The 27,960-nt window shown below is 47.7% G+C and overlaps 10 protein-coding genes across 10 annotated transcripts; 5 read left to right on the top strand and 5 right to left on the bottom strand.

Annotated features, from left to right (window-relative positions):
* Positions 1–905: 905 nt before the first annotated feature.
* On the bottom strand, positions 906–1,889 carry TRUGW13939_02703 (uncharacterized protein; the record flags this gene model as incomplete). Its single annotated transcript, XM_035485892.1, has 1 exon — positions 906–1,889. The coding sequence occupies one exon, from the start codon at positions 1,887–1,889 to the stop codon at positions 906–908; it is 984 nt and encodes a 327-aa protein (XP_035341785.1).
* A 3,530-nt stretch (positions 1,890–5,419) lies between these two features.
* Positions 5,420–5,746, top strand: TRUGW13939_02702 (uncharacterized protein; the record flags this gene model as incomplete). The annotated part of the gene is made up of 1 exon (XM_035485891.1): positions 5,420–5,746. The coding sequence occupies one exon, from the start codon at positions 5,420–5,422 to the stop codon at positions 5,744–5,746; it is 327 nt and encodes a 108-aa protein (XP_035341784.1).
* A 2,890-nt stretch (positions 5,747–8,636) lies between these two features.
* Positions 8,637–9,555, bottom strand: TRUGW13939_02701 (uncharacterized protein; the record flags this gene model as incomplete). The annotated part of the gene is made up of 3 exons (XM_035485890.1): positions 8,637–8,972; positions 9,143–9,442; positions 9,535–9,555. 3 exons carry the CDS (start codon positions 9,553–9,555, stop codon positions 8,637–8,639), a joined length of 657 nt encoding a protein of 218 aa, XP_035341783.1.
* A 1,382-nt stretch (positions 9,556–10,937) lies between these two features.
* TRUGW13939_02700 (uncharacterized protein) lies at positions 10,938–12,171 on the bottom strand (the record flags this gene model as incomplete). Its single annotated transcript, XM_035485889.1, has 3 exons — positions 10,938–11,869; positions 11,937–12,027; positions 12,127–12,171. 3 exons carry the CDS (start codon positions 12,169–12,171, stop codon positions 10,938–10,940), a joined length of 1,068 nt encoding a protein of 355 aa, XP_035341782.1.
* A 405-nt stretch (positions 12,172–12,576) lies between these two features.
* TRUGW13939_02699 (uncharacterized protein) lies at positions 12,577–13,938 on the top strand (the record flags this gene model as incomplete). The annotated part of the gene is made up of 3 exons (XM_035485888.1): positions 12,577–12,683; positions 12,743–12,876; positions 12,947–13,938. The coding sequence occupies 3 exons, from the start codon at positions 12,577–12,579 to the stop codon at positions 13,936–13,938; spliced, it is 1,233 nt and encodes a 410-aa protein (XP_035341781.1).
* A 783-nt stretch (positions 13,939–14,721) lies between these two features.
* On the top strand, positions 14,722–18,204 carry TRUGW13939_02698 (uncharacterized protein; the record flags this gene model as incomplete). Its single annotated transcript, XM_035485887.1, has 1 exon — positions 14,722–18,204. One exon carries the CDS (start codon positions 14,722–14,724, stop codon positions 18,202–18,204), a length of 3,483 nt encoding a protein of 1,160 aa, XP_035341780.1.
* A 311-nt stretch (positions 18,205–18,515) lies between these two features.
* On the bottom strand, positions 18,516–19,603 carry TRUGW13939_02697 (uncharacterized protein; the record flags this gene model as incomplete). The annotated part of the gene is made up of 2 exons (XM_035485886.1): positions 18,516–19,299; positions 19,368–19,603. The coding sequence occupies 2 exons, from the start codon at positions 19,601–19,603 to the stop codon at positions 18,516–18,518; spliced, it is 1,020 nt and encodes a 339-aa protein (XP_035341779.1).
* Positions 19,604–20,455: 852 nt separating this feature from the next.
* Positions 20,456–21,893, top strand: TRUGW13939_02696 (uncharacterized protein; the record flags this gene model as incomplete). Its single annotated transcript, XM_035485885.1, has 3 exons — positions 20,456–20,746; positions 20,809–21,227; positions 21,311–21,893. The coding sequence occupies 3 exons, from the start codon at positions 20,456–20,458 to the stop codon at positions 21,891–21,893; spliced, it is 1,293 nt and encodes a 430-aa protein (XP_035341778.1).
* A 176-nt stretch (positions 21,894–22,069) lies between these two features.
* On the bottom strand, positions 22,070–25,241 carry TRUGW13939_02695 (uncharacterized protein; the record flags this gene model as incomplete). The annotated part of the gene is made up of 8 exons (XM_035485884.1): positions 22,070–22,322; positions 22,392–23,773; positions 23,835–23,891; positions 24,246–24,394; positions 24,454–24,602; positions 24,653–24,958; positions 25,011–25,087; positions 25,140–25,241. The coding sequence occupies 8 exons, from the start codon at positions 25,239–25,241 to the stop codon at positions 22,070–22,072; spliced, it is 2,475 nt and encodes an 824-aa protein (XP_035341777.1).
* Positions 25,242–26,342: 1,101 nt separating this feature from the next.
* Positions 26,343–27,951, top strand: TRUGW13939_02694 (uncharacterized protein; the record flags this gene model as incomplete). Its single annotated transcript, XM_035485883.1, has 4 exons — positions 26,343–26,466; positions 26,537–26,683; positions 26,753–26,823; positions 26,941–27,951. The coding sequence occupies 4 exons, from the start codon at positions 26,343–26,345 to the stop codon at positions 27,949–27,951; spliced, it is 1,353 nt and encodes a 450-aa protein (XP_035341776.1).
* Positions 27,952–27,960: the final 9 nt, after the last annotated feature.

The following is a 27,960-nucleotide window of genomic DNA, read 5'->3' as shown; positions in this document are numbered from 1 at the left end:
TTAACTACCTACTGGCGCCCCTCATAAGAATATCCACCTCAACTGCGGAACCCGAAGTTCCATACCAATTCGTACCGACGAAGTACCATGTACCGACAATCTCGTCCGATCGGCATAAAAATTCTAGATTGAATATCGTAGTTCGCCTAATTTCTTTAAATGATTTATCTATTCCTGTAGCTTTCTTTTCTAACTATTTTTGTTTTTTGAGAATCTCATTTGAAAATGCATATCATTTGTAAATTCTCACAAGATTTCCCACAAAACATGGGCTTTCATCCTTCACTCTACATCTGTACATATGTCGCGGGCTGATCATTATCATACTAATTAAAATCACAATTAAATGACGAGCTAAAAATGGCACCCCTTTAATTCTGTTCGTATTATTAGAGTCCAAGAGAATGGTTCATATTGTTGCCAGGCCAACAGGACATTTTGTCTTAACGCCACGCTATCCCTGGATGGTGAAGCCAAAGGCTTATTTCTCTCCTTTAGCAGAGGATCAAACAATACACGGTTAAGATAACATCAATACTGTATTCCGGCAAAAATCTTAGGATCCATGTTAGAGAAAGCCGTGGTTCAACGCAGCAGAGTTTCATTTTCCTCCTGAGGGGACTTTGCCGAATATGTTAGGAACTTAGTCTCAAGTTTCCAACTTCTAATAACAATAGTTGCTGTGGACATACATACCTGTTCCTCTAGATATAAAAAGCCCACATTCCGGCTATTGCTAACAAGGATGGGAGTATTAAAAGGAGCATGAATATTGTAAATCATGATATGAACCATAGAAATATAATTCACGAGAGCAACCAGAGTATCAGTTGATATTGATCGTCTATACCCTTGATACATCTTTATCGACGATCAAAACGCCAATGTCAATCATTCGAAGGCGTTCAACTAATAAGCTTCAAAGAAAGCTCATATAGCTTCTGCGCTTTCTCACTGTCAGATACCCAAGGAGCATAGCCTGGATCCAGCGGTCCTGCATCGGCAGCCATTTCGCCAACAACCTGACAATTCTCAGTGTATTGCCCTCCCTGGCCTTCGAGGGCCTGCGCCACCGCCGCCCAAACAGTCGTAGCAGCACCCTGCTCCTGTGATTTGAACGCTTCCTGCAGTCCCGGCACCTGCGACCATTCCTCCATCATGTCCGCTGTAACATTCTTCTGAAGCCCACTCGCACTCATCCCAGGATTGAGGCTGTAGGCATGTAGCCCTGTAGATCCATATCGGCGTTCAATCTCGTTCGCTGTCCAAATCATGGCAGTTTTGCTTTGTCCGTAGGCCTTCCATGCGTCATAACCTTCATCAAAATTGTAATCATCAAATTGGACCTCACTCATCCGGTGGCCGCTGGAAGAGAGCATGATAACACGTGAGGACATCTTCGTCGTCGCTGAGGCGATAAGTGTATCTTTGAACAACTGCACGAGGAGAAAATGGGCTAGGTGGTTTGTTCCAAACTGTGTCTCGAAGCCATCCGCTGTGCGGCCTTCGGGGGGGACCATGACACCAGCGTTACAGATGAGGAGGCTTAAGCTGGAAGATTTGGACAGGAATAAGGCGGCGCAGCTTCGGACACTGGACAGAGAATTCAGGTCCATCTCTAGTAGGTGAACATTTTTGTTTTCAGCCAGATCACCAAGCGCAGAGTGCGCCTTTTCGAGGTTCCGCGCGGTCAGGTAGAGCGTGGCTCCTGTGGCGAGCAATGCGCGCGCGGTCTGAATTCCGAGGCCGGAGGAGCAACCCGTAATAAAGACAACTTTGCCGATGAGCTTTCCTGTCAATTGCTCGTCTTCAATAATCTGGAGCGCGGTAGGACGGGCATCACCGGGTCCCTTTGGGGATGTATGAACTGCGACATATCGCGAAGACATCGGGGAGTTGATAAAGGTTCTGAATGGCTATTAGGCGGAGAGGAATAGGAAAGTTTTAATTTTGGGTACCAGTGAGCTCACTCTAGCTTTAAGAGAGGAAAGATGTTTGAATCGTGTTGAAGGCTTGAGGGGCTTATTGAGAAGTGTGTTGGGATCTATATATCTTCATTCATAAGGTTGGGTCCTGATGTATGCTTTATAACTCATCATGTAGTCCCACACGTCCGGGAAGGTGAAAAGACTGGAAGCATCTACTATGAAGCATCACTAGCCGAGCTACAATGCATAAGCCATAGTTTGAACTCGGTACTCCGGGTTCCTCGTGTCAAAGAACAGGTGAGTTTAGGTACAGGCACTCGCTGGACCATACACGTTAACTCTAGAACGGCGGCTGGGAATGCGTGATGACGTTGCTGAGGTCGAGATCAGTGTCATTCTAACACAAGATGAACATGATTCATCAATCAATCACGCAGTAGATGAGATCGAAGCGTGTTCGCTACGCAAATCATCTATACGTACCTTCCGCCTAAGATGCGGACACCATAAAAAGTTGGAAGTACAATAAAGAATAAAGCACAACGTAGCTAGTCGAACACTAGTTTATGAGGAAGTGGCATATTTCCTATTTCGGGTTTTATAACACCCCATGTGTAGGGTAGTGAATTTGTAATAGAAATGGTTCATAGTATATCAGCGGTCAATTCCCGAGCGGTATTTCGCATCATGCTTGACGCGTCATCGCACATTAGAATTTAACATAATTATCGCTGCAGATAGAAGCTTTATTTTCCCTTACACTCATTTTTAATTTCAAAAAAATACAAGATTGGAGGGACACGCTGTCATCCATAATGTCACATCCACCAAGTAGCTATAAGGAGCCTCCAAGTCCCGGATACTGTCAAAAAAGTCCAAAAAGCAGATCTCCATCAACTTTAATTTACGATAGTTAAGTCAAGAGAAATTTATAGGCATGGGTCCTGGTTTTTTTTTTGCTTTAGTAAATCAATGTTCAAGAAAAGTGGTATGACTGATATTGGAGACGAAGATGTGAAAAGGAAGGTACGCTGTCTTCCTAGTTTCTCTATCTAGTAATGACTTCGTTATGCTTTCTAACATTACTCAATCTACAATCCAGTAAACTTTTCTTTATCGAGAGCGAGATCCAGTGTTCGTACCGTGGTTTCTGATAAGAGGGTCTTGGATTCTCTTGTTCTATACAGCATATTAGCCTTTTAAAATATCTATCACGTACGTGGGCAAGCAGTCGTGACTACATGTTGCTACTGACTCCGACGGGGACTTCGGCTGATCCGAGTCCAATACAAATGCCCTCAGATATAAAAGTGCCCACGTGTATTGAACAGTCCTCGGTAGTGAAGCGTGATGCAATGGACCCGAAATATTTATTTCGACTATGGAGCATCTCCACTGCAATGAACATGCTTATTATTACCGGAGGCAAACCAACGAGAAGATTACCTCCGGGATGAGATTATATAGCCTCAAGCCTATGTGTTTTAATGCTGACAAGCTGAGTAGGTGGCGACAGTACAGGTCCTGTTGGGTTTCAGCAGTTTTAATGGCGCTGAGGCTTTAATGGATACCATGTTGTCTTCCCTCAGAAACGCTAGCCTATATAGTAACGCGGATCTCTGGGAACCCTGTAACGCACGCTTCCCTTCTGGGGTCATCTTACTCTTAGACATCTTCAATATCACACAATTGTTTGTATACGCTACAGCTACTCCTTATTATCTCTCATTTCAACAGATCCTTTTATTTCCGGAAATTCCTAGGCTGGTTTCTGGGGTCAAATTTATTACTAGTCAATCAAATGAAACACTTTTTGAACGGCGTTCGCCGGAATCGCCCCGTACTTCAACCAAATTTAGCCTCACCGGAGTTCCGAGTATTATTTGATCTTGGAGAACTCCATATTCAGCTCTTGGTCTATTTGTGATTCCATAGAAGACCGCACGATAAAGATATACGCTGGCAAGGTCTTTGTGCTTGCATCTTCATTTTGATTGTGTTGTGATACCAGGCAGGGTCCTTTGCAAGCGGCCTTGTTTATTGTTACCGGATCTTCCACAATAACTTGGTTCTTTGTATTGCTCTTGGCGGTGTAAGTCTCAGCTGGGCCACTAGTTAGTGGCCCATACACTTTTTACGTAGTCCACTGACGAAGACAATAGTTTGCCTTCCCATAAACCTCTTTAATACCCACTTCCACCCCCTCGCTCGATTTCCTGGCCCAAAGCTCAAAGTAATCTCAAACTTTCCATATTACTGGCACCTTGCCGTCCGAGCAACGGTCGTTAACCATCTGGCTAGATCACACTGCTATTATGGCGACACCGTCCGCATCCGTCCTAACGAGCTATCCTTTGCCAATCCTAACGCCTGGTACGACATTATGGGCCATAAACCTGGCCCTGAAATTGGGAAGGGGAAGGACGTACATTTATACCCAGCCATCACACTACCGCCCCAAATCTGGCAAATGCACTCGCAGCCCGTACTCCGCCATGCGTCGCCTGATGTCGCACGGATTCTCGGAGTAACAAATGCGCACCCAGGAAGAAATACGTTGACTTGCTGATTCAGCGTCCTAAGGAGAATTGGAAGGATGGCAAGCAGACAGTTGACGTTACAGCCTGATTGAGGCGGAGGATCCATAAAGGCAGCGCGGCCGAGGGCTTTCCCGACATTGTTTGTAGCTGCCACAATTTGAAAGGCTAGTGGCTGCATATCTTCACTGAGAAGCTCAAGCGGGATGTTGCTTTCTTTTGCATGCTTTTCACCCTTTTTTTAGAATATTATGAATAGTATCGAGGCCTCGAATGAAGGTAGTGAGCGTGTAATTGTAAAAAGGCAATGCCATCTTGATGGGATGATTATGTGCTGCAATCCATTGATATATTTTACGGACTTCTGAAGGAAGATGGTGTCTCTCGTGAAAAAAGTGAATGCTTATATGTTATCAATGTCCAAGCAGTTGCATATCTTTCACTATCCAAAATTCTTCCATTAGATAATGCAACAGATTTCTGAGTATAATATAGGTGTCTCATCTTTATTAAACGCTGATTGCTCTTCCGGAGCCCCGAGTTCCAAACAGGTAAGATTCCCTCCATTATAGTTTGCTTTGTAATCTAATTTCAAGATTTCAAGATTTCAAATAGCTCACCTATCATTAAAGGTGATTTGTCAGGTGGAATTGATAATTTAATGGCAGTAGCATTGGTCTCTACGTAAATAACGAACACTGTTACTTGGAATTCAAATTTCAACCGGTTGATTATATTGCGAAGTCCATTATTATATCCTAAAGTTCATTTCACCGTCATCTCATACTGTCGTTTTCCGATCAATAACGCAATGGCAGGAGCTACATCCGATCACGAGCTCATTCGGAATACAATTGCCGGTGTCGCTATTACATTCGATAACAAAATTCCCAGGACTTGCGCAATCTCTTTACCGACGATGTTGTCGCGAATTATACTGGCTCACTTGGTCTGATGGAGGGGGCAGACGCTGTCATTGAAGGCTTGCAGAAAGCGATTGGGCACGTTCGCACCTTTCACGGCTTGACCGCCCAAACTATACATCTCACTGGCGACGGTACCGCAGAAGCTACAACCTACTGCGCCGCTGGTCATTTCTTGGGCGAGAAGTCATTCCTCGCAGAAGCAAGATATTTTGACAAACTTGTGAAGGTTATAGAGGGAGACAGCATCTTGTGGAAGATCTCGTACCGCCTGACCACTATGATGGGTGTTCCGCGAGGTGATGTGTCGATGTTCAGCATCGACTTAAATGAATGGGCTAACAGCCTACAAGCTTAAAGCCCCGTTGTACCTACTTATAGAATGTGCGTCCAAGTGATGCAGCGCTTTTAGGGGGGTTTTGAATCATTTATTCAATTCCTAGCTAGAAAATGAATATAAGTGATTTTCGATTTCATTATATGGCACTTGCAAATTAGTGGCCATTGTAGCCAAATAAGAATCAACTTGATATTAAGAATTGCAAGACAATAGTCCTTTGGATTCTAGAGCTGCATATCGCAATGAAATTATGAGATAATCAAATCATTGGCTAGTATTCACTCCTTTTTGATGCTGTACCATAGTATGGTTAGATTAACAGCAAGGTAGGATGAGCATTTAAGGTTTCAATAGGAGGCTATTAATGAGAGCTCAAGGAAATATTCCACACTATTCATATTATCTGTTGAGCCAGAAATTCGGGATCGTGGCCCATTGTTGGAGAGCTAATGAGTCTAGATCACAGTGGACTCTGTAGCTCCTTTGTAACCAGGGGGGGTCAAAGTCTGTAGCATTGACTTCGCATATGTCAGTTGACGCCATTTGGCTTTCGATGCTTGGAAGGACTTACGAATTGAGGCCATGATAAATCCGAATTCATCTGCCTCCCCTAGCCCCCTTTCTGCCCTGGGACTTCAACCTGCACCCGGCTGGATATGACCAAACGCAGCCTGAAGATAAAAATAACCGCTCCATCGCGCAAGTCAGTGAATGTATTTGGTGTTCCATTCATGTTCAGTGTGTGTCTGCCAAAGAGCCTTCGGTGCTGGGGCTGGCATGAAGCCTAGGTCTCTACAATCAAAGCACGGCACCTCGTGTAGAACAGAATATGCCCAGTGAAGCAGATATAAAGCGACAATAGCACGTCACTTAGCGGTAACATATACCGGAGCTTCCCAAGATGGCCTTGTCTGTGCTCGTTTCTCTGAAAGAAGACCACTGCAGACGACATGCAAAACAAAAATTTCAACTTTTCGAAAAACATCATCGTCACCGGTGTTATTATTTTCGGAGACTGTCGAGGGCGCAAGTAGGATAATGGTATATATGACCACTGCCTGCAAGCTCGCTAGAAGCGTTGTTTTATCTGTTTGGTCGCACTGGGCCTTATTTTGCCTTTAGTCAAGTCTGAAAAGGTTGATAGCTTACAGAGCACTTACCTTATCTATGGACAGATCAAGCTCCTGGCGTATCGTGACACGCACGATTTCTTCGGCGCCTGGGCATTGGCCATGCCACATTTTGATCAAAGTGATGCAAGTTGCTAGCGGTTGGGGCAGCTTTTATCTATGAAGCAAGATGTGTAGAGTGAAATATTGGCAGAATTTGAAAGTCATCGGCTAACATCTGAGGCCATGTCCGAAAAACTCGGAATATAAGCTCTATGCTGTGGCTTGCTAAAGCAATTGAATTTGAGTCAGAACTCAGCTCAAGCCGTTGGTTTGAGCCAGGTTCAGCAATCCCAGGAGTCGTACAGCTGAAGGAATCGTTGAAAGGGAGTAGCTCTAGGCCCCTATGCTGCGGAGCCTGCAGAGCAAGCTCCAATGACTGTGATGGGTACCAAGGCCCAAGTCGGCAAAAAAAGGGTCGGACAAGGTCGAATCGAATCTCGCCGATAAATTCAGTGGTTGGAAAGTTGGCATGGTATCAAAAGCAAAGCCTAAGGAAGCACTCGCAATTCCGGGCGACGCAGGTTGCTCAGGCTGTTCCACCCTAAGGCTAGCGGATGCACATAGAATGTGGCGCAGAGAGCATCTTGAGCATGTGGGACGTTCTAGGTTACACTTTGATTTATTCGCGATGCATTGGTTACAGGATTTGCGCCGCTGCGGTTGATTTTTGTTGCAGTTGTTTTTCATATGACGACCTAAATCTAGCTCTGTCGGCCTGTTAAATTTAAAATAGGCAGCTTTCACATCTTACTCCCAAGTTTTTAGAATGAAATTACATAAAAATCAAAATGGAAAAAAGAAAGTGGCAGAAATTACCGACGAAAGCAGTCTTTAAATTTGTCACAGCTGTTGCCATGCGTGTAATACCTCCTGGGAAAAAAGAAAAAGAATGTACACAGAAAACAAAAAGAAGGATCTGTATGAGTTTCGGGTAAAGTGATATAATATGGCCGGGAAATGCACGCACGGTATTGTCTATATCATTCAATTCCATCGGAACGAGTACCAATATCAAAATTACGAACATCAATATGTAGGTAATTCTAATTCAAGACGTAGATATTAGTCGTACTCGGCTTCTTAACCTTCTTCCTCTCGGGTATCTTTTTTTTAACCATGTCCACTATTTTAGCCACTGCAGTGGCAAGGCGTCTGACTTTTATCTCATCTTCTCTTCATCAAGGAAAAGCACCTTCGACACATGAAACCACGTTGATGGTAAGGACTCCAGATAATATTTTACTCAAAATGCCGAAGAGGGTCCCAAATATCTTCCAGCCATCGCATCGGCTGGCTTTTCTTTTAGTTCGAGCCCGGACACATCCAGCGATATTAGCAGATTTATGTCCCATGAATCGAGTGATATGATTTAGGTTGGAAAGCCGCACCTGAGCGGCGACGAATATATGTGGAGTCCCTGAAATATCACTGAAAGCCGGTCAGGTCAATACCAATAAAAATGGATTTTTTTTTTTTTTTTTTTTACAGAGATTGGTTATCCACACCAAGGGGTCTCTTTTCAGAATCAATTAATGCAACCTAGACATTTGTAGTTTATGGGTTACTTAATACCTATGGGAAGTTTATGAATATGAACTTATTTATCGGTCGATGTCTTTCAAAATTTTAAATTTAGATATACGAAACCGCTCACCCATTGTCAATAAAAATCCGAAATTTACCACAAGCACAGTACAACACAATTCCTTCCCCTAAGTATGACAAAAGCCATCACCCTAGGGTTCCTTGTCATCGCGCCAATAATCTCTGATCATAGATTTGAGTTTTATTTCAGTTTGCTCCCTTGAATAAGATGTTCCACTGAACCATATTTTCAATATTTCATCACAGCGCTGTTTCAGGTTATCCCGCCGACTCTCACGGATCTTGGAGGTATCACGGTTCCAGTAGTGTAAATGCATAAGGTTGCTTCGCATATCGAAGACATGCACCACCTCTTCTGGAACTACCTGCGGTATCTCTTTATACCGGTATCCGTACGTCTTTTTGAAGGCGTGGCATACAACGTCGTATTGGAGGCGGTATAAGCCGATGATAGTTGAGCCATTCTTCTTCAAGGAACGTATCAGTTCAAGGTCGGATTTGAAATCCGCACCATGTACCGTTTCATTTCGCGCTGAACGGTCGATACCCCTTTTGGAGGGAAGGTTCCCTAGTAACTCTGGTATTCGTACTTTTGCTCTGAATTCTTGTAGTGCTTTTATTTTTCCATTAAGCTCACTATAGCCACGTTGAAGAGTGGTATTTTCGTCTCTAAGAGTGGTGACTTTTCCATTAAGCTCACTATAGCCACGTTGAAGAGTGTGTTTTCGCCTCTAAGAGCGGTGACTTTTCCATCGAGCTCGCTAAGCCGTCGTAAGATCTTTTCAAAGGCACCAAGGCCCGCCGCATCTCCGATCATTCTTGATTCAGCGTGGACTTCAATATCGGTTGATGAAACGTAATCGATCACGTCCGACTTTGCGGCTAATTTATCTTCGGCAACAGGAATCTCGCCAAAGGCTGACGTCCAGTAGACGGTCTATATACATGCATGATAATCAGTTAGAGCTGTCTATTTTCCCATGGCATAGACGAAAAGCCAGAAAGGGAGGGCAGCTTCCTGTAACTTACCTGAGTTTTAGTAGGCGTCATTTTGATCAAAGCCGTTTGTTCACTTGGTTTGAAAAAGTCCAGTAATGTTCTTGAACAACGCTAATCTATCACGGTATATTGGATGAGGGTAAACAAGGTAGAGCATTGCTAGACGAAATGATTAGGATGGAAAATGTTCAAGTGAAGAAGGAAAATCAAAACGCAGGCATTTCAGAAAGCAAACGAAATCCGGAGGATATGGATCCTCAGGCATTCGTATAGTAAGCCCGTGCCATTTCAATACCAACCGGCTCTAGAAATTAATATCACCTTCTTACCATGTAATAGGTTAATTTCGTATTTGAATAGAAACGTTGTAGATGTAAGTTTCCGTTTTCCTGGTCTTCATATCAAACCGAGGAAGACGTGAAGTTAAAAATAGTACCCCGGGGGCCTCTATAGCACATGTGGTTCTTTGTTAGCTTCTCTCGTCTTTTGTTTTTGCCGACGTTTCACCAATGCTTTTTGCATGGTGTATCGGCCGGTGCGAAAGACTGTGGTCAAATTCTTAAATATCCGCAGAAAGCGCAAAACAATCATGTTTATTTTGCCCCTGATAAAGACAATATCTTCTTGAACCGCTGCGCCAAAAGACTGAAATATCTGGTTATAGTTCAGCTATGCAAACATATTTTATGCTGTGTTCACGCTGGGCATGGTGTTTTCGAGGTGCGAATCTAACACCAACATGGGTCTGATAAACAAACGTGGGAGGAATTGGTACTTTCGACCAGCACGCAAAAATGGCGCAACCCTTATTAATAAGGACTTCCGTTTCGTCCAATATAATAATATACTTTGACAGAATTAACCCAAACGACTTAACGGTTGGCAATGTCATGCTGGCTAAGTTTACTGTGTGTGTTGCCACTCCGCAGTCAGGGTTCCGAGCAGGAACAAGCTCAACAAACGAAGAAAAAAGGCCCAAAGAAAGCAAAAAAAACAACAACAAAAAACATACAACAGCTGGGATTCGCTGGTGGTCACCCACCCAACTACTAACCAGCCGGCGTGTGGCTTAAGTACGGCTGAGCGGACGGGAAGCCCTGTTTTCCACACCCTATGGTCGTATGTGATAGAGACAAGGACTTACCGGATTATATGCTACCCGATAGACAAATCGTCCCATAGATAGCTATTATTTTCTCCGCGAAGAGAATCCCAATTAACTCATATGGCTAGCCATCGCGCAAGATCTATAGTACGTGTGAGCCATTCATCGAAGCCTTCGCCATCGACATGATGTAAATTGCACGTCCAGAAAAGGGCTCTTTGACAGCAACACTTGACTTTTCGTAATAATTCTCATTGGAAAGCATTTTACATAAGTAGGTATCAGAGGGCCTAAATCTAGTTCTGTCGGCCATGTTTACACACATAACCTACACCTCCAAAACCAACCTCTTCTCCCCTCTCAACTCCCGCCACCTATTCGTCGCCTCAATAACATCCCAACAGCCCTTGAGCAAAAATCCCCATTTCTTCACAAACCCATCACTAATTTCCCAGTCTTGCCCACTCCACGGGTTCCCCCAAACCAATAACCCGCGACGTTCCGCATCGTCGAACCCTTTATATAAACCTTCGCCCAGGTCCTGAGCAAGATCTTTAAAGTCACACACCTTTGAGGCGGAACAGATGATCAGGTTATCACGAAATGTTGGAAAAGGTAATGCATGAATCCAATATGGTAGCTGAAGACTGTTATTGGTTAGAGTTTGATGATTAGAAATAGTGCTGTTTTTTGGCATTTGCTTTTGCAACGGCGTAGGCTGTAGATCGGGTGGAATCATATCCAAAGGTGTATCATCATCCAGAGGTATCACGCCGAGTGTCTCCATGCATCCCTCTGGGAGATAGTCCTGAATCGACAATAGAGTCATATTAAATATCACAGCGCGAATGACATTGTATTGAACGAGTGTTATTAGGCGATGATCTGCTGATAGTGGGAATATAAGCGGATATGGTTTTCTGATATAAGGATTTGTGTTGGGAGTACTATAAGGCATCAATGGTGGAATGACTTGGTGTCTTTTTGTTGTTGTTGTCGTCGTCGAAGATAATGGTATACTTGTCTTTGCGTGTTCGACCGTCGGTGCAATAATGCCACAAGTATCAAACCATGAATATTGTAGATCCCCACTGCAACCGCTGCTGTTTCTCAGTGAATTTATTGTGCTGCTTCTCGCAAAGTCGGTTTTATCACTATCTTGCAGATGATTTGAGATGACCAACATCCCATAGCCTTTCCAGGCGTTATTGTTGTCGTAACTAGTCCAAATCGGTCTTTTTGCTTCTTTTCTCCTCTCGCCTATATTCGAGCATTAATACGACACGTAATGAACAGGCAAAACTTGGGCGTATTGCAGATGACTCACGCCAAGCTCTCTGTCGTAAGCGATTCTGTTTCTTTTTTCTCTCAACAGGGTCCTTTATCTGGCCCCAAGTGTCATTATTCGTCGGTGTAACCTAATAGATCAGTCAGTCTATACTGTTTTCTCTTTTCTTTCATGCATATTTATTTATTAGTCCAGTTCGGGGGAACTCGTCCGCGGTAACGTAACGTACATTTTGTGTTACGGAGCTGCGTTTTGCAACTGGGGCTAGAGCCATAACGCGTTATATTTTTAAAGATTAATAATGGTAATTCAAGACAGCTATTATGGGACATAAAGGGAAAAAAAGAGAAAGAGAAAAAGGAGGACCCATTCCGCCAGCTTCCTGTAGTTGAGTCAAGATGCGACTAGTAACTAAAGAGGTAAGCTCATTGGACTCTAGTAGAATAGTCAATTTTAGTGCGTTACGTGCTAGTCCCGATATGTAGATATAGATATAGAAGAAATTAGAATAGAAACAGAAATCCATTAAAAACTAAATTGTGTATGACCTAGTTGGAACGATTGATTATACATCGCGTAAGGATGAATTTGCCCGGAGCTTTGTATTTAAAGAGCCGACAGTGCTCATGGAGTTCACATTTCAACCAAAAAAAAATCGTATCGATATTTCTTCAACAAGATGATATCAACATTGTACCGTATCATTACAGCCTTCGGTCCCCCCACGGTCGAGAAGGATAATGGCAGTGCTCTGAAATTCGGTATCTTGGGAGCTGCGCAAATTGCGTAAGTTGTGTTATTATCCTGCCCATTAGTCCGGCTAGATTAATATAGAGCGTGTCTAGACCAATGACCCTGATCACGCCAGCAAAATCGCATCCGGAAGTCATCGTACAAGCTGTCGCGGCTAGAGATCGCAGTCGAGCTGAAGCGTTTGCTAAAAAGCATGGGGTTCCCGAAGTCAAGGATTCATACCAGGGTGAGTTGTGCCTAGTTTCCGAATTGCGTGTCCGAGTTAAGACGGCTGATCAGATTTGTGCACATTGAAGACATCCTCGATGACCCTAATATCGACGCCGTCCTAATCCCACTTGCCAACAGTTTCCATTTAGAATGGTCTATTCGCGCTATCCGTGCTGGCAAACACGTGTTGCTCGAAAAACCATCTGTCAACACAGCAGCCGAGGCCGAGATTCTTTTCAACATGCCAGAGCTATCTCAACCGAATGCGCCCATCATACTAGAAGCTTTTCATAACCGCTTCCATCCTGCTGTCCAGCTATTTCTCTCCTTCATCAGTCCCCGCGATGTCGAACACGTGTACACTGATTGCATGGTCCCGTGGTGGATGGTTGATAATAACAACATTGGGTACCAGTACGAGCTTGGCGGAGGCTCTATGATGCACCTGGGGACATACACATTCGCTATATTGCGCATGATCTTCAACGACGAGCCAGAAGAGTGTTTAACATGCAAAGTTGGCACTCTCGAAGATGGTGTCCATGATAAATGCGACGCTGATTCAACTACCACATTTCGGTTTCCCAACGGTGGGATGGCCGAGGCCAAGAGTACCTTTAGGGGACCGATATTATGGAAGCCTTCGGAAGCCCGTGTGACGCATCGAGAGGTTTTTGTTGAGGATAAATCCTTGCCCGCTACTCAAGAGAAGGTGCGTGTGCGAAAGGTGACGATACACGGCTTTTTGAATGCTTTCATCTGGCATCGTATTGACGTCGAAGACTCGTACATTGTTCGCAACAAGGAAAATCCACAACAAATACTGAAGAAATGGGTTGAGTCCAAATCACATAAAGCGTATTCCTACAAGGAAGCAGGTGGAAAATGGGCGAATCTGCCCGGAGAGGACTGGTGGATGTCCTATCGCTGGCAACTGGAGGAGTTTGTGAACCGGATAAAAGGTCGTCAGGCAGCTTTTTGGATTAGTGGTCAAGATTCGATTAACCAGATGAAAATGGTGGATATGGCGTATGAGAAGAGCGGATTGGGCTTGCGGAAAACCGGTTCTTTTCGATAGACTTGGCCAGGAAGACGAGGTAGATTATTTCGAATTTTGATTGCTATCTGTCAAACGATGTGCCAGGTATATAGGTGTTCGAGTAATATACATAAAACGAGATCAAAACATACTAATTAGGGTTTAGGGCTACCGGCCCTACTTTTCAGATCATCCGGTCTTGTACAATAATAGCTAGAGGGTGGTGGTTTAAACTTTGAGGCGTGACAGAATCATGTCCGGCGCTCTCCCGACCGTACCAGGTACCGTTGGGACACCTTCCACCTAGATGGAGGTTTCCTTTCTTCGAAGATGCAGTTTTTCTCCCACGGCTATTTCCTAAACAGAACGAACGTGATTTCATGATCATGAGTGGAGGACGCCGAGAGCGGATTATTCAGCCGTAAGCCGGGACACGCGGGAAGATCCTGCCTGGTCAGCTCGTCAGCGGCCAGGCTAGTTATTCCGCAACTAGTAGCTCTGATTGCCTCATCACATCATCGATCTGACCTGGGGACGCTTTTTCCTTCGTGCAAGCATTATTTGATGCATTCTCGACATTCTCAACCCTGTCGGCCAGTCTGGTGATATCTTTGCCCTGGTATCACCTCCGCTCTGCGCTGTTTCACCCCAGTGGAATCTGCGACCGACCGCGCGGTATGCGACGTGGCCCTCGTCGCGACTTCTTCTCCCTTTGACCCCTGACAGCTATTTGAACACGCCTCGTCTTTTCTTCTTCTTCTTCTTCTTCGTCGCCGTCTTTTTCTTCTCTTTCTCAGAAAGCAAGGGATCGCACCGACGAAAATGGCGGTGTCACCTTCAAGTGCCGGCACTCCCCCACATATGGCGACAACCACCCTCAAGGTAGAGGGCATGACTTGCGGGGCATGCACATCGGCTGTGGAAAGCGCCTTCAGCGGCGTCGATGGAGCTGGCGAAGTGTCTGTTAGTCTCGTCATGGGCCGGGCGGTCGTTCATCACGATCCAACGACATTATCGCCCTCTCAGGTTGCCGCGCTGGTGGAAGACAAAGGGTTTGACGCCGAGGTTTTGTCGACCGATATGCCTCAGAGTACAGCCGATGGCAGTAGTTTGCCGACGACGTCGGTCACGACGATTGCGATAGAAGGAATGACTTGTGGGGCCTGCACTTCCGCCGTCGAAGGAGGATTGACAAATGTCCCCGGTATTCAGTCTGTCAATGTGTCGCTTCTCTCAGAGCGCGCAGTCGTCGAGCACGACGCCTCGGTTGTGCCGCCTGCGCAGATCGCAGAGATCATTGAAGATCGTGGCTTTGGCGCAACTGTGCTTGATACACAATTAAACCAGCCGACGGATGGGCAAGACACGGCGACCCAGTCCCAAAACATGTCTACAACGGTGGCTATAGAAGGCATGACCTGTGGCGCTTGCACGTCTAGCGTGACAAATGCTTTTAGTAGTGTCGAAGGAGTTGTACAGTTTGACATTAGTCTCCTTGCCGAACGCGCCGTTGTAGTCCATGATCCTCAGATGTTGCCTGCGGACAAAATCGCGTCCATGATTGAAGACGTGGGTTTTGACGCTCGCATTGTGTCTTCTACACCGCAGACAGGCGTCGTCTCAAAAACATCAAAACCCCTACGTCTTACGTTGTATGGTCTTCAAGATACGGCGTCTGCGATCGCCTTGGAAGAGCTCCTATCGCAAAGAGCGGGCATAAATTCAGCTTCAATAGACTTCATTACCTCCCGTGCAACCATCCTTCATAATCCGGCAGTTATTGGAATTCGATCTGTGGCTGAAGCAATCGAAGAAGCTGGATACAACGCATTATTGACCGAGTCCGACGACAACAACGCCCAGCTTGAATCTCTCGCTAAAACAAAGGAAATCCAGGAATGGAAGAGGGCTTTTTTCACTTCGTTGTCGTTTGCGGTGCCAGTTACCCTGATAACGATGATCTTCCCAATGTGCATACCGTTCCTCGACTTTGGCAGCACTCGTCTTTTCCCTGGCCTGTATCTCGGCGATGTGATTGCCTTGGGCCTGACGCTCCCCATCCAGTTTGGTGTTGGTAATCGCTTCTACAAAAGTAGCTTCAAGTCTCTGAAACACGGCGCTCCGACCATGGATGTTCTTGTCATGCTCGGTACTTCTGCGGCATTCTTTTTCAGCGTATTTACCATGCTTGTGGCTATTTTTGGCAGTGGACACGAGCGCCCGAGTACTGTGTTTGACACTAGCACTATGCTTATCACATTCATCACCCTTGGCCGATGGCTAGAGAACCGAGCCAAGGGCCAAACGTCCAAGGCTCTCTCTCGACTGATGTCTCTGGCGCCTTCAATGGCCACTATCTATGAAGATCCAATTGCAGCGGAAAAAGCGGCCGAGGAATGGAATGAGAAAGGTGACCGCGAGCCCGCATCTCAGACAGCAAACACTGGCCTGAGATCTGTCCCCACAGAACTTCTTCAAGTTGGAGATATTATTCTTTTGCGACCCGGTGACAAGGTTTCTGCTGATGGGGTTGTCATTCGTGGAAGAAGCTACCTAGACGAGAGCATGATCACGGGAGAAGCTATTCCAATCAACAAGAAAAAGGGCAGCACAGTGATTGCCGGCACAGTCAACGGTGCGGGTTCTTTGGACTTTAAAGTTACTCGAACCGGCAGCGACACTCAGCTGAGCCAGATCATCAAACTGGTCCAGGATGCGCAGACAAGCCGTGCTCCAATCCAGCGCATGGCCGATATTGTTGCGGGATACTTTGTGCCAATCATCATTGCCCTGGGTCTGTTTACGTTTACGGGCTGGATGATCTTGAGCCATATACTGCCGCATCCGCCCAAGATTTTCATTGCTCCAAGCAACGGAGGCAAAGTGATGGTCTGTCTCAAGCTTTGTATTTCGGTGATTGTCTTTGCGTGTCCGTGTGCTCTCGGCTTGAGTACGCCCACGGCTGTGATGGTAGGTACTGGAGTTGGTGCTGAACATGGGATTCTCGTCAAGGGAGGCGCAGCACTCGAAGCCGCCACGAAAATCAACCACGTCGTGCTGGACAAGACAGGGACGCTGACAGAAGGCAAGATGAGTGTTGCCGAGGCCAAGCTGGAGCCGACATGGACCTCCAACGACTGGCGCCGCAAGCTATGGTGGCAGATTGTCGGACTGGCCGAAACGAACAGCGAACATCCCGTGGCGAGAGCTATTGTCGCGGCAGCCAAGAAGGAAACAGGCGTCGAGAGTGAGGATCCCTTGGATGGAAGTATAGGCACTTTCGATGTCGTCGTCGGCAAGGGCATATCCGCTATGGTCGAACCGACGTCGGCCGTTGAACGAACCCGTTATCGAGTGCTACTAGGAAACGCAGTGTTCCTCCGTGGCAGCGGAGTTACTGTTCCGGAATCTGCTACTATAGAAGCTACGGATGAACCGATTGTTTCTTCCAAGTCCGATGAATCCGCAGGGTTTACGCAGATCCATGTCGCCATTGACGGTCACTACACTGGTACTATTTCTCTACGAGACGCACTCAAGGCAACATCGGTAGCAGCCATTGCAGCCCTCAAAAAGATGGGGATGAACATCTCCCTCGTCACAGGCGACACGTACGCAGCGGCACTATCAGTTGCCCGGGCAGTTGGCATCCCCAGCGATGCGATCAAAGCCGGAGTGTCCCCCAACGAAAAGAAAGAAATCGTCGAATCCTTCCAAGCAGACGGAGACCGCGTAGCCATGGTGGGCGACGGCATCAACGACTCTCCGGCACTGGCCACCGCAACCATCGGCATCGCGCTGGCTTCCGGTACAGACGTAGCCATGGAAGCCGCGGATATAGTCATCATGCGATCTGACGATCTGCTCGCGGTGCCCGCGGGTTTATCTCTTGCGCGCACCATTTTCAACCGCATCAAACTGAACCTGGTATGGGCGTGCGTGTACAACATCATCGGGCTCCCCTTTGCCATGGGCGTTTTCCTACCCTTTGGCGGCATCGCCCTCCCGCCCATGGCCGCCGGTGCCGCAATGGCTTTGTCCAGCGTGTCTGTTGTTGGAAGCAGTCTACTACTCAAATTCTGGCAGCGGCCCAAGTGGATGAACGCGGCGCGTCTCGAAAAGGAAGTCGAAATGGGTTTGGTTCAGTCGAACGGAAAAGGCTTGTGGAAGGAGAACCTGGTTTCTGGTAGTGCTGGTGCTGTCTCGCTTGCGCGTGCTGTGCTGGCAAAAACTGTGTTTGGGAAACGGTCGGTGCAGGCCAGGGAGGAGGAAGGATATGTGCCTCTGCAGACTGTAGAGCATTAGTTTATTTTTGTCTTTATTTTATTATTCTTTTGTTATTATTTTTTTTGCAAATTTACGTTTGTTATGAGGCTAGCGTGGGATACCTTTTACTTTACGCATTTACTTCTTCACAACCCATATTCAGTTAGGATATCGATTTAATATATGAAGTTATTGATTGTTTCGCTAAGTTGAGAATTAGACATGACATGAAAACAACATAGTAACGCCAGTTCAACTCCATCGTAATACGATTTAATGAGAGAGGTATCTTAAAAAAAAAAAAAAAAAGAAACTGTAGCCCTGACCCTGGGAAAGAGAGGTGGAGGTTATTATTTGGTAGCCTTCTTCGGCGGCGGCGGGAAATACGGCTGCTGCTCGACCTCGGCCACGGAAATGTGCGTGCTAAAGGATGCTGGTTTGGCATCAAACACAGAAGCAGCATTTCGCAGCGGCAGGTCGCTCGTGGCGCTGTTGGTCGCGGGCGTCATGGTCATTGGCGAGTAGTTATTATCCTTTCCTGGTGCATAATACCCGCCAAAACGGGGTGTATATGGAGACTGCAGAGGATTATTGCTATTATTTCCTCCAGGGAAATAAGCACTTGGCATAGGTGCGACGAAACCCGGGGTAACAGGAGGCATGCCGGGACCAAAACCGGGCGATTTCAAAATCTCCTCATACTCGCGAAGCGCGCGGTCTTCGGCGTCTCGCTCATCTTGTTTTTCCTGTTGGCGCTGGCGATACGCCTCTTTTTCTTCCTTGGACACAAAGCACGAAATCAGGGCGAGCACGGTCTGCGCAAAGTAAATGGTTGTGGCGATGACAGTCACGGCGAAGAGGGATTTGGCCTGTTGGCAATACCCAATGTTGCCTGGTGAGTAGGCCACACTGCAGGGTTTTGTGATGTACCATGGTGGTCCGTTTTGCGGGTGTCGAGAGTCTGTGGTATCTGAACCGGCCTGGAAGCCTGCAGCGCAGCCGTATAGTACGCACAGAGCACCGTGGACAATGGCCGAAAAGGGCGGGTGGAAGAAATGCAGAATGTGGACGGGGATTTTGGTGAGTAGGATGAAAGTGCTGAGCACGCCGAGGACGAGGTCGTAGTTGTACAATCTGGTTTAATATTAGCAAAAAAGGTAAAATGAACTATACACATAGAGAGAGAGAGAGAGAGAACTTACAGAGAACTCCACACAATCGGCACTTTATACGTGCGGCCGTTGGTCAGGGCATAAACAACCTGGTTCGGGGCGCTGTTGAAGCCATTATTTGCGCCGTCCTGCCACAGCTTGGTGGTGTATGTGTTGTGGGCAGCGATGCCCGTGAGGATCAGCACAGGCAGCACAATCGGGCACTCGGCGGCCATCAGGTACAGCACGACCCTGTGATGGCGGTACTTGCGCGGGATGAAGACCATTGTCGTCGCGGCTCCAGTCCAGCTGGTCTCCCTTCTTTGAAGATGAGGTGAAATAAGGACGGGAGGAAGAAAGACGAGAGAATAAGAGGACAATCGGAGATCATAAGAGCGCAGGACGAGAGGGGTTGGTTCAGGCTTGCTCCCTCTGTAAGCGCCGAGTCGGTGAGGTGCAGCAAGCGTCCAGCCACTCAGCGCGCCGAACCGCTGCGTGGGGCCCTGCGGGAGATGTGACGGGCCTGCAGCCTGGCCAATGACGGTGTGCAGCGCCGTGTGCTTGCAGGCCTGCTTTGCGCAGCTTGCTTTAGCGTGGGCGCTACTGATCTTATCACTGTGTCTGGTCGAGTGTTTGGCTTGCCGTTAGTTACCGGCACAGTGCAGTAGTACGTACTACTACCCAAGTAGGAAGTAGTATGTCTATACTACTATGAACTCCGTATGTACTGTATGGTATGTGATTAAGCATACTTTCTCCGGCCAATCAGCAGCCGCTCTGGGGATATGCTCGGCCAATCACAGCTGCTTCTTGTCTCCACTCCAATCATGTTTGGTTGTACAGCACGGACCACGTGATCCGCGCATCGGAATCACACCCGAGGCCAATCAGAGATCCCCCTTTTGTATGATAGGGTATTATGATTTTGATGCATTATTTTGATCATTATTTTGATCATTATTTATTTTATATAATATTATATTATTAACTATTCTTTTTTTTTTACTAAAAATGAGACAAAGAGAGGGAGAGGGAGAGAATGCACGGATACGATACGACGTCATCCGTGCCACACCATGAACATCCAAACCTCACTCCACAAACACACCCAACATCAATTGATCAATGATCAATGATCAATGAACAAGTCGATGCAGGCACGACACATCTTCCATAACCACCCTCTCCACTACAACACATTACTATCACTCGCCCGACCACAACCACCCCCTCATCCACCACTGTGGCGCCGCCCCGTCGCATCCATGCCTCCACGAAAAGACTCCATCCCTCACGAAACACGCACCGTCGCCGAGCCCCGACAAAACAAGCTGTATCCCGTGCGTCTGGCGCATATCGAGCAGATCAATCCGACAATCCGGCTGCTGCGGCTGGCGCTACCGGCGGAATCGCTCTCCGACGATGAGACTGTACTCTCCCCCACCATCCAAGAAAGATATACAAAGTATTTGATGCTAACTAGATTTCATAGGATGACCTCCCCCAGGAACCATTCTCGTTCCTGCCCGGACAATGGCTAGATGTCCATGTCCCTGGTATCCAGCAAGCAGGCGGCTTCACCATCACATCAACGCCCAGCGACGCTCACCCTCTGCCAACACCAGACGCCAATGCGACTGTCATCCAAGAAGGTTCCAACAACAAAGTCCCTTCCCAACATGTCGAGATCAGCGCCGACTCAAACGGGAGATATCCCTACGTCGAACTAGCTGTGCAAAACTCCCCGTCCAATCCTCCTGCCGCCTGGCTGTGGAAACCAACCAAGGAGATTCTGGGCAGGGAGGTGAATGTGCGCGTTGGTGGAAGTTTTGTGTGGCCGCCAGCAGCAACAATCCTTCCACCTACGCAAATAAATAAAGTTGTGCTTGTTGCGGGTGGGGTTGGTATCAAGTAGGTCTTTTTTTTTTTTTCATATATACTCCTCCCATACATACATACATACATACATACATACAACATACTGACAAGTATAGTCCCCTAATATCAATCCTCTCACACATCACCGAACTCGCCTCAACCCCATGCTCTCCCCAACACCAACAAGAAGAGAAACCACCACACACAAAACCACCTACAATCCACTTCCTGTACACAACCCGCATCCCGCACGCCGAAAAGCTGCTCCTCGACGGCAAACTATCCACGCCGCAAGCCAGCATCACGCGCGAAGCCCTCGACGAGATCCTCTTTCTCTCACGCCTGCGCCGCATCGTGCACCGTGTTTCTTCCTGCAGTAAGAATAACAATATGCAAATAAAGCTCGACGTATTCCTAACCAATATCCCGCCTCGGGATGACTCTTCGCCGTCGGTTTTGGCGCAGGCGACGCAGTCGTTGAATGAGGATGGTGGTGGTGGTGCAGAGAGTAAAAATAATATTCATGTGCATGGTCGGCGTATCAGCAAGCAGGATTTGGATGGTGCTGTGGTAGGAGCTGCTGGCGGCGAGAGTACTGTGTGTTATGTGTGTGGGCCGCCGCCCATGACAGATGAGTTTGTTGGCCATTTAGGCTCGTTAATAGGGTCAGATAGGGTTCTTTGTGAGAAGTGGTGGTAGTTTTTTTTTTTTTCCAAAGCGTTGAATTATGGACTGGTCTGTACTAAAGCCATACTGGCCAACTATACAATATTATAAGATATCTTTAATATCTTTTGATATAAAGATATAAGATATAAGATATAAAGATAATATATGGAATGCCTGCTTTTAAAACATCAAAACAAAAATCTCAACTACATATCCCGAACCTGCCCGGCGTCGACTATCATCATCTCGTCCAAGCGCGACTCGGTATCGCCGTATTCCAGCCGTTTGTACGTCACGATACGGCCAGGCCCCATGTCGAATTCATAAAACCGCATGCGACGCACAAACCCGTCGTAGCCTCCGTAGCCTCCAAACCCAGATGCACCTCCATAGCACATCCACAGGTTCGGCTTTTCCTTGTCGTCACGATTGAGCATGCAATAGTCATTGACATGGTCACTACCGAAAAAATTTTTAGCTTCATCTTGTAAAAAAAAAAAAAACACCAAAAGGTGTGAAAAAACTTACTGTCCACAACTGACAAAAAGTACATTCTCTTCAACCAGAGCGTCCATGAACCCCGAGTTGAACGCTGGTGCTGTGGGCGCCTCGCGCCAGTCGCCCTTCCATGGCCGTATGTCGTTGCCCCGATACTCGGGTAATGGGATATGGATAAAGGCCATGTTCATGTGCATGTGCGTGTATTGGTCGTGCTTCTTCTTCAGGCCCTGCGACGTGTTCTTGAACCACTTGATCTGGCTGGGCTTGATCCAGTTGTACCCGCGAAACTGTCGCTCGTCCGGTGAATACGAATGCGTGTCCAACAAATATAAAGTCAGCGCAGAGTGATGCGTGGTCGATCGACCGAGCACCTCGATAACGTAATTCCCAACCCCGTCGATATCCTCCGGTCCAGCAGACGACAGGGAATACGGCAGATCTTTCAGCAAATCCATGAGTTGCTCTCGATTGAGGTTGCCTTCGTCGTCATGGTTCCCAAAGATAACCGCATACGGAATCTTGCGCTCCACAAGAGGCTTGACGAATTTAAACACTGCGCTTTGGGCGTCCTTGGAGGTCTCGCCATTCACCTCATCGCCAGAGAAGACAACCAGGTCCGGCTTCTCGTCGTCGAGAAGCTTCTCGACAAATTCCATTGTGCGAGGATCTGCTTCGCATTTTTCTCCCGGCACTCTTTCCTCTGGCACGGGATCTCGGCAGATCCCAGTACCTGTACTGAGGTGTAGGTCTGCGGCTTGCATTATTTTAAACCGGTCGCTTTCGTTGATGCGAGGCACCGGCTTCTTAATCGTTGGCGGGACTCCTCGACGAACAGTGATACGCGCCTCGGTATTCTCGGTCCGGCTGTTCAACAAAATAGGCGTATCCTTGACCTCCCATTTCGGACGCGGATCAACAGCATCTGCGCCAAACAGGATATCCAAAGAGGTAAGAGCGTTTTTGGAGTCGCTAACGTGCGGCTCCGAGCTGCGTTTGAGCCAGATCCCGCCTGGTCGGGACTCCCATTCTCCAGGAAGGCTAGAAGACTTGTCCTTGACAGAGTTCGGGTCGACCCTGCTAATCCGAAGATCGACTACGACCTTGTCGGTGTCGAGGAGGTCCTCCTCTCGTTTCCGCTGATAGTGCACGTATGCACTCGACGACCAGGTATTCCCCAGGTACAAATCCTTGTCGACTCGATACCACACCGACGGGTCTAGTCGACAGCTAGAAAAGACGTTTACCGCCGAACACGTAGTGATAGTAACGTCCGTAACGACCAGGCCCGGGTGGTGCGTGGGCAGATGGCCGTGTATCGAGTTGGGAAGCACGCGGAAGCGTTTATCGATGAAAAGAATCAAAAGAAAGACAACAAAACCAAAAACAGTGAGCTGAACCCCAGTCCGAATCTAATTAATTGCAGGTGTTAGTTTTCAAAGCGGTCTGTCGCAAAAAGGATCGGAAACATACTATGCGGCGAGTCATCTTTGGCAGTCTGCCGTCCGTCGCGAAGCGGGAATCGGCTGCCTATTGCTATAGATCAGAAATAAAGACGGACATGTGCGCATATTGCAAGCTGCGAGATTTTCTTGGGCTGGGCGATGCCAGGCCGGCGTGGATGGAGGGAAATTGTTTGTTCAGGATAATCTGGGGAAACCATCCCTTGGTCGCTTATGTAATCACTAGCCCATTATTTCAGAAATCAAGAATTAGGAATCAAGAAATGTTGTTACAGTTCGCGACAATATATTCAATACAATCAATTGTGTCTAGCTCAAGGAGCATATCATAGTCATCAGGCATTATTTAACAAAAAAATAGCAAAACAATTTATATAGCCATATCCTCTATGGTCTAGCTGGGTATTCTCTAAACGGCAACCTGAGGCTGTAGGTGCTCTACAGCTTGCGCAGCAACCTTCTTGGCCGAGGTCGCGCCCTGGTAAATCGCCTTTGTTGTGGCGAAAATGGTTGACCAGTCTTCAAAGACGGTGAATGGCACTCCGTTTTCCTCACAATACGTGACCAGGTCTGTTTAAGTATTAGCACTAACATAAGAGAAACAGAATCGAGAAAGAAAAAAAACTTACCCTGTCCCTTCTTTGCGAAAAGCAGGTCGGTTTCACGGGCTGCCGACAGATCAGACATGCCGTCGCCAGCATATAGCAGAGTTGGGCGCTTGTCGGCCGGCAAAGCCGCATATGGTTTGATTTCCAGCGACTTGTCGTGGCCAAAGTGACTGTTCCTGTCAGCAGGCGGAACATAAAAAATTGCCAAAAAGGTTCTAACCTGTTGTCATGGTATTTAATCTGCCAGCCTCCGGGGCTGTTGATATCCTTGCCGTCGCGGCTCTCGACATCGTTGGCGACAATGGTCAGGTGTCGGGGGTCGGGCGTGTGGCCCAAAAAGGCTTCAAACAGTGCTTGGATAATCGGGATCATGCCGGATGAGACCACGACGATGGGCACGTTGTTCTCCTTGGCCCAGTTGTAGAATTCGAGAAAGTACGGGTCCAGCTTCATCTTGCTCTTGAGGATCTCGATGCATTCGGCGAACCCGGGTTTGACGCTCTCTAGCATTTCGCGGAACACGTCCCTGTTGCGGGTTAGTCTAGCTCTAGGGAAATGTGGAAATTTTGGTAGCATACCTAAAGGTGGCCCTGCCGGACAGGACTTCTCTGTTTCCTTCTCTGCGCTTGGCATACCCAAAGCCCAGCTCGTCGGTCTAGAGTAGAATTAAGTAAATTGAATTGAGCAAAAGCAATTGTCGGTCATACCAGATAGTCATTGCTATCTTCCAACGTGATTGTGCCATCGAAATCAGTGAAAAAGATGATTTTCGGGTTGCTCTGGATATAAGGAAGCGCAATCGAACCCATGTTTGCAATTTGTATAATAGACAAGAATCGGTAGAGATAGGAATACGCGTAGTGACACAGAACTCAGTCAATTGATTCAATGTTGCGTGGTTTGAAATGAAAGAAGGAGGAAAGCGACGCATTTGTATCCGCAAGCTCGAGGTAATAATTTTCGGTGAGAGGGGTCGGCGGGGCGCATCCCTCCGGTGAGCACCGACTCTCTGACTGGGTCGCCCGAGGGGAAAATGGAGTCTTTTCGGAGTCTTGTTTTCGTCGAGCGAATACACAAATCCTGGTAGTATATTCGATATGGAGAATGAAATGATGTCATATCTTCTAGTGTTTCCAGGGTTCGGCTGACTGGTGGACTGCAGCAGTGCTGTGCAACGAGTAATATCCGGCGTCGCATCAAACTCCAAAAAAAAAGAAAGGAGCATTAATCATTTAATGCAACAGTGCCAGTGGAGACGGTCCAGGTCCATGATATCAACAGCGACTGGTGTTTGCCTGGAATGCGAGGCACCGACTACCAACTAGTGTGGATTAGTGGATCAGGCCGGTTTTGTGTTGGGGATGGTTTCGTCCAAAGAGCACTGGCTGTTGACGCCATTGAGGGCTTATCGGTGCGTGGTCGCCAATGATCCTTGACTGGACTCGAGGTTTGAGTTTGTTCACATGTCGTAGAGCCGGGTACCCCTGGCGCACGCACAGCATCGCCATCTGTACCAGTTGACACCGTGCGTGGTGTATATCAACCATCATCAACACCAGCATATTCTCGACCAGACAGCACGACAATCCCCCACAAACTTCCCCAGGACTTTCCACGGCTTCCAGGGCTTCCCCAGACCCAGAAGGCGTCCAACTGACAGGAAAAAAACGGGCCCAGCAGCAATCTGCAGTAGTTCTCTCCTAGAACAAGCACATACCCCGGACTGAGCACGGAGAAAGCGCGGACGCGTTCTGGATCCACGTGCAGGCGCGGACTAGGCCTACTCCGAACGCCCTAGCCTCGGAGGCCCGCGCTCCGCTGTGATCTCGATCGGCGCGACATTTTTTGTTTGTATGTCCTCATTATCATAATTTATTATATCAACAAACCGACTGGGTGCTACGTATGGGATGGCTCGCTTCCTCCAATCCCTGCGCAGCGTCCTTGGGCTTCGCTTACCCCCGCCTGCCTCGTCGAGTCCCCCCCGGCCGTCGTTTACACGCTCAGGCGACTGCGACTATTCCATTTTTCGAGGTGCGCCTTGCCACATTCACGGAAATTCAAGGTTGAGGCGTCGCTAAGTCTATATATACTCAATCTATAGAAGGCGACAGGGCAATCATCCACGCCAAGGTCCCCTATCTCACCAAGCCGCTCAAACATGGCGAACGCACCGAGGTCTCGCGCGGCGTGATCCATCACGACGACATCATAGGCAGCAGAGTCTGGGATCCTATCAAGGCGCATAAAGGTAAACGAAAAATAAATGTCGCATATCCCGAAAAAATCCGACTAGAAAACTGACGGCGCCGGACCACAGGCTCCCTGTTCCGACTCAGCTTGCCAACGCTGGAGGAGTATGTTGTCTACACACCGAGACTTGTTACCCCGGTATGTGAGATCCACCATTTCCCCATGGAGATGGAGTATAGCAGAGGATGAGGGGCCTATGTCCATTATTTGAGACACAATTGTGATAACGTAATTGACCGGTGTGTGCTAATATAGATCTACGGCGCAGATGCGAACCTAATCGTGTCGCTGCTGGACATCCATGTCCTCCCTCCTCCTTCTCTTCCTCCGGCCAGCGACGGCGCGACGCCGCTGGAAATCCTCGAAGCTGGCACTGGCCATGGCTCTCTAACGTTGCATCTGGCGCGCGCAATCCACGCAGCCAATACCCAGCCGCCGCCGATACCTAAAAACTCGCAGGTGCGAATCCTTGCCAATCGCCCTGTTCGTCCATATGCAGACGCGGCAGAGACGACGTCAGCAACAGCAGCAGCAAGACAAGAAGAGCAAGCCGAAAACACAGAGCAAAAACAATGGGACGAATGGCGCGCACAGCGAAGTGCCGTGATCCACACCGTCGACGTCTCATCCAAGTTCTCCACGCATGCCGAAAAAACCGTGCGCGGGTTCCGTCGAGGCCTGTATGCTGGCAATGTTGATTTCCACGTTGGCCCTGTTGAGGAATGGATTGCCGACCAGACCCGGCAGCGTAGCAGCAACAACAACAAAAAAGCTTTTTTGTCGTATGCAATCCTGGACATGCCCTCGGCCCACCAGCGGATCCCACATGTAGCCCCCGTGCTAAAACGCGACGGCGTGCTGGTCGTCTTCATGCCCAGCATTACGCAAATCGGCGAGTGTGTGCAGCTGATTGCGCGTGAGAAACTGCCCTTTGTCATGGACAAGGTCGTCGAGCTGGGGACGGGCTTGAGCAGCGGCCGCATGTGGGATGTTCGTGTCGCTGTCAAGAAGAGCCGCGCTGATCCATCGTCGTGGGTGGAATCATCTCGCAGTGAAGCTGCTGACTCGAGTGTGTCTGAGGAGGATGGGTCCTCTGGATCCTCTACATCCTCTACATCCTCTGAAGGGCCACCTGAAGGACCCTCTGAACCCGCTGCAGAAGACAACAACGTCTTGGTGTGTCGTCCCAAAGTCGGTCTGAAGATCGTTGGAGGCGGCTTTATTGGCATCTGGAGGAGAATTGAAGACAGACCACAACTAGTATAGATAGACCTT

Source organism: Talaromyces rugulosus, chromosome II (genome assembly GCF_013368755.1).
Source record: "Talaromyces rugulosus chromosome II, complete sequence".
Lineage (NCBI taxonomy): Eukaryota > Fungi > Ascomycota > Eurotiomycetes > Eurotiales > Trichocomaceae > Talaromyces > Talaromyces rugulosus.
Note: the sequence above shows the minus strand (reverse complement) of the source record. Positions and strands in the feature narration are given on the sequence as shown.